This window comes from Octodon degus, unplaced genomic scaffold (assembly GCF_000260255.1).
Source record: "Octodon degus isolate 3935 unplaced genomic scaffold, OctDeg1.0 scaffold00065, whole genome shotgun sequence".
Lineage (NCBI taxonomy): Eukaryota > Metazoa > Chordata > Mammalia > Rodentia > Octodontidae > Octodon > Octodon degus.
The window spans coordinates 8,553,100-8,558,512 of record NW_004524641.1 but is presented as its reverse complement, the minus strand read 5'-3'; the positions used below and the strand labels follow the sequence as shown (position 1 = coordinate 8,558,512).

At 43.2% G+C, this 5,413-nt stretch overlaps 1 protein-coding gene across 1 annotated transcript in view; it reads left to right on the top strand.

Moving 5' to 3' along the window:
* Window positions 1–3,446, top strand: part of Dync1i2 (dynein cytoplasmic 1 intermediate chain 2) — a 65,329-nt gene extending 61,883 nt beyond the window's left edge. The window contains exon 22 of the mRNA XM_023719203.1: window positions 3,315–3,446. Within this exon, the coding sequence (XP_023574971.1) occupies window positions 3,315–3,446 (132 nt within the window). The remainder of the gene's footprint in view (window positions 1–3,314) is intronic.
* The last annotated feature ends 1,967 nt before the right edge of the window (window positions 3,447–5,413 follow it).

Below are 5,413 nucleotides of genomic sequence, written 5' to 3'. Positions count from 1 at the left end.
TGGCTTGGAACCAGCATAGAGCAGGAACATACCCAGGAGTGTGGGCAGAGTGATTAGGAAGCTGATTCCAAACAGTGAGGGATGCCCCATCTTTAATTTGGTGGCTGTCTCAGTTACTTTCTGTCATTGCTATGACAAAATTAAAGAAGCAGAGGTTTATTTGGCTCACAGTTAGTGGAAGTTTCAGTCCACACTCTGCTGGCTCCAAGGCAGAGTGGCACATAGCAGAGGGCAGCCATTCTGGCAGTGGAAAACGGCAAAGAGCAAAAGGGTGGAGCAGCAGCTGTGGCAGCTAGCCAGCCTCTCTCCCTTCCTTATATCTGTATGCAGACTAACTGCTCCAGGGTGGGTGTAGCACTCACACCCATAATCCCAGCCTTGGAGCAAGAATTAATCACAAACTCTAGAAGCCGCCCCATGACTGCATGAGGCTTTGGGAGAACAACCACTAGAACTGGAGAAGCAGGGCAACACCTGATCCTTAGAAGGAGAAGAGAAGCTGATAGCCAAAATCCGAACACTGGCATTTACTCAACTGGCAACCGGGTCCACTATTCCCAGCAGAGGATTTGATTAGCAGAGAACGTCTCTGAGAGAGGTGCTGAACTACACAGCTGGGGACTAAATTATGAGTAGGAGTCACCAAAACATTTGAAGAACACCAATAATATGAAAGGGCCTGAACACCAAAGCAAAACAAGAAAAAATCCACAGAAATAACAGATGGAAGTTAATTAAATATCAAATAAGAGTATAGAAATGATCTCAACAGCTATAATACACATTACAAAAGGGCATGCTGGTGCTAGTAAAATTCTGATAATTTTTAAAGGCTGAATAATCAAAGGATACAGCTGGAAAGCAAAGTTGTCAGTAATTACCTAGAAGTACGGATGGAGTTAGTGTTAAGGAAAGACAAAATATAAAGAAATAGGTAAAAATATTCCAGTATCTAAACAGAAAGGAGACAGAGGAGGAGAACTAGAGAGAAAAGTCTAGATTTCTTTGCTCTGAAAGTGACACAAGTTTTAAGATTAAAAAAGGTTGATCCTGGGGCCGGGGAGATGGCTCAGTAGAATAAGCGCTTCCCTGGCAAGCACAAGGGTCTGAGTTCAATCCCTGGTTCCATTAAAAAAAAAGGTTGATCCCCTTTAAATAGCAATTATTGACTAAAGATGCCACATTGTTTCAAAAGGAGTGATTGTGGAGGCCAGTGATTGTTCACAGCACATTAAAATTTACACTGAAAAATGAGTTGTCACAAAGAAAAATTTCACATACCCTCCTAACAACCTAGGGAAGATGAAGTTTAAAAACCATTAGTCATTTAGTATTTCCTACAGAATTAGGACTTCTTGAGAAAATGTCTAAGTCTGGTCTTGGTGAGCACGCACACCAGGAGCTGGGGAACCTTGTGGGCGCTGTGAGCTGAGAGGGCTCCTGAGGGGAGATCTGCGACTCGGGACCCTGCGAGGAGTCCACGCCTCCTCAGCGAGATCGTCTGAGCAGTAAGCGTAATTTAAAGAGTGGAAATAACATGTTTAATTTTTTTATTTTTAATCCTTTTTGGTCATCTCTGGAAGAGATGAAATGAATTTAGAAAACTGAAAAAGGCAAAAAAAAACAATGTTTTTATTTTTTACCTTATTCTTTCACTTATTTATTTTTTACCTTATTTTTTCACTTTGGGTAACCAAGTTGCTATCTCTTATACCTACTGCAACCACAGTGGAAGGTGCTCATCAAGGCTGCTAACGTTACAGGGAGGGACACTGGGATGTGCCACCTTCTGTTTTTTTTGATGTTTTGTTGTTGCTGTTTTTGTATTTTTAGGGAAGTCACTAGATCAGGCTCCTAGTGATCCACTTGTTTACAGCCTCCCAAGAGCTGGGATTACAGGCACAGGCCGATGGCCCAGTCTCAATTGTTTTTAAAGGCCCCCACAGCGGGGGCAGCAAGGCAGGCCTGGGGATTGAATTCCTGGCCCCTGTGCCTGCTTGCAGGCGCATTAATCTGCTAAGCTATTTGGCCAGTCCTCCTAGGATGCACCACCTTCTGATGTACATGCACCACCTGCACAAAAAGACAGTAAGCCCAAGTCTGTGAAGACTCTTTTATCTATTTATGTTCTTATTTTTTTGCCGTGCCAGGGATCAGGACCTTGCACTTGCCAGGCAGGCACTTATGCCGCAACTACCTCCTCAGCCCTTGTGAAGCCTCTCTAGAACCTAACTATGAATTAACACAAAATTGGAGAAAAAAACCAAGCTAGCCAACACCAGAATAATCCAATCCTAAAAATGAAAAAAAAAAAGGAAACTACAAGATGTGAACAAGTTAGTGCCTTAAACCACAAGTGAAATTTCATCTGCCAATCTCATTCAGATCCTCATTCTAACCGTGTGTGTGAAAGACAGACAGACAACTGGGAAGACGATGTCAGTTAACATTGAGGCCTCTAGAGGGAACTATTCCTGATGCTCTATTTAGGGTTTGTTTCAGAATAATCCAGTAGTCGACATCCAATCCAGCCTCCCAAGAGCTGAGATTGCAGGTGCACACCAGCGCGCCCTGGCCTCATCAGAATATGAGGTCTGGCTTCATCAAAATATGAGGTCTGGCCTCACCAGAATATGTCTGGTCTGGCCTCATCAGAATAATGCAGTGGGGGCAGGGAGAAGTCAGAGGGTGCAGTACAACTGAAACAGCTTTACTCAGTAAAATAGTTGAAGCTAGGCAGTAGGTAAGTGGGAGTGTAGACTCTCCTACCTACTTTGGATGTTTGAATTCTCCCAAAGATTAAAAAAGGTCTAATAGAGTGCAGTAGTGCCTCAGCTCACATACTTAATTTGCTCCATGATTCTGGAAAAGATGGCTACGTTTGTGTTTGTGTGGGAAAGACAGTCATGGTGACATTTGTCATCTGAGGCAGAGTTTGCAACCATAAACAAAATTTTGCCTGACATATCTGTTTGCGGGCTGAACTATGCAAACAAAGGTATGAACCAAGGTACCACTGTATATGCCTTTGTTCATACACTGAAAACCCTGACGATAGAAAAAGAATTTTAATAAAAATGTAAAAAAGTTAGACCAGTAAACAAAGAAATGGAAAAGATAATCAAAAGAGTACTCCCTAGGGATACACAACTTTAAAAGGCATCATTTATAGAGTTTCAGTAACAGCAATTCTAGAAATTAGACAAAGATGGTCACGAACATCAGACCAGACAAAAATCACCATACAAAATCAAAACAGCCAGCCTCAGTTATAGTAAAAATGTGGATCATTCAGAATTATTCTGCTCAAAAAGGATGAAGTCCTCCAGTCTTTTGCGGCAACATGGATGAGCTTGGAGGACATCACGGTAAGCGAAATAAGTCAGGCACAGACAGGCAAGTTCTACACGTTCTCCCCCATGAAAGCTAAAATGCTGACCTCGTAGAAGCCAAGCGCAGCGATCAGCAGAGGCTGGGAAAGGCGGGAGGAGAAGGGCACTGGAGGGGCCCCGACAGAGCTGGGTGACAGGTGTGCCTTCCAGCGTTCCGGGGCACAATATGGTAACTGTGGTCGATGCCACTTGTGTATTTCAAAATGGCCCATGGGAAGGATCCTGAATTCAACCAAAGCACTGATAACTGTCTGAGGTGGTCCACATGCCAATTAGCCTGATCTGATCAATGTACCCTGTGTTTGTTGAAAAATCAGTGTACCCTTAATATCCAACTACTGGATCGAGCTGTATCCCTTGCCCCTTTCCCGTATGGACTGATTAAAAATGTTGTCAAGGTGACCATGATATCAGCATGCCAAACCCTCTCATGCATGGCATTCATTACAAAACGTAGTAGGCAATAACCTGTCAATCACAGCAAAAATGTTTAGGCCAGTGAAAGAAATGTACAAAACTTAGGGCCAGGGAGCTAGCTCAGTGGCATATGTGCCTGCCTAGTATGGTAATTCAACAACATGATACTGATGGCAGGATAAGAAATAGCCCAAAGGACAGTGAATGGACCAAAGCCTGGTGTGCTGACACATGCCTGTAATCCCAGCTCTCTGGGAGGCTGAAGCATGAGGATCTTAAATTCAAGCCCTGCCTGGGCAATTTAGCAAGACCCAATCTCAAACAGTTTTTAAAAAGGATGGGGATATAATTCAATGGGAAGACCTTGGTTCAATCCCCAATACTACAATAAATATTAGGAAAGAATACAGGATTTTTTCAAAGTTGGAGTTCAGACTGCTTTCCAGGGTCCCTAAGAGAAAAAAAAAAAAAATTTAATTGTCTAAGAGCAAAGTGTCTATCTATATGATGAGACACTGTTCAAAACAGTGGTCCCCAATCTTCTTGGCAGCAAAACCTGGATTTATGGAGGACAATTTTTCCACAGATGTAGGCTTTGGTGGATGGGTGGTTGGGGAACAGATTAAAGCAGGGCCTAGATCCACGCATGCGCACTTCAGGGAGGAAAGGAGGAGTCGGCCCAACAGTGAAATACTATCCACAATGTGGATTGCAGTTCTGCAGGAACCGGCAGGATGCCCAAGACCAGGAGTGAGCTCTAGTGTAAGCTACCGGCTCTGGTACAGATGTGGGTTCATCCTATGACAGGCGGCGGTGGACCAAGGCTACATTGTACAGGCGGGAGGTGGTGGGAGGTGGTGGAAGGTGGTGGGAGGTGGTGGGAGGTGGCGGGAGGTGGTGGGAGGTGGCGGGAGGTGGTGGGAGGTGGCGGGAGGTGGCGGGAGGTGGCAGCACTGTGCTTTCCACTCACTCCTGCTGCAAACCTAAAACTGCTCTAAAGAAGTACATTTATAAAATACAGATTCTCCCAGTTCTCATCCTATGCTCAATCAACAACAACTAAACAAAAACTAACCACAAGAAATATTAGCTGCTCTAAAAAATTTACATAATCTTATTTTGTGGGAGAAACATAGCCACCCTAATTTTAAAAATTGTACATAATTTTATTTTATGGGAAAAAATACAACAAAGTTTCGATTAAAAAATTTAAATGGCCAGCTGGGTGTGGTGTCGCATGCTTGTAATCCTAGCACTCAGGAGGCTGAAGCAGGAAGATTGCAATGAGTTGGGGACAGCCTTTGAACTACAAAATGAATTCAAGGCTAGCCTAAATCGCACAGTGAAATCCTGTCTCAAAAAAACAAAATAATAATAATAATAAGGCCAATTCATATCACACAAATAAGCTTTATTCCTAGGAAGACAGCAGACTAGATTATTTATATCCGTGTTGAAAACTAAGAATGCTAAATTTCTGAGTATACCTAAAGCACTGAAGACCTAATATATATAAAACATTGCAAGTGAGCAAAGTAAGGAAAAGCCAGAATCCAGAGAAGTGAAGCTGGCCTAAGAGCTACACGGAGGATGCAGACCTAACA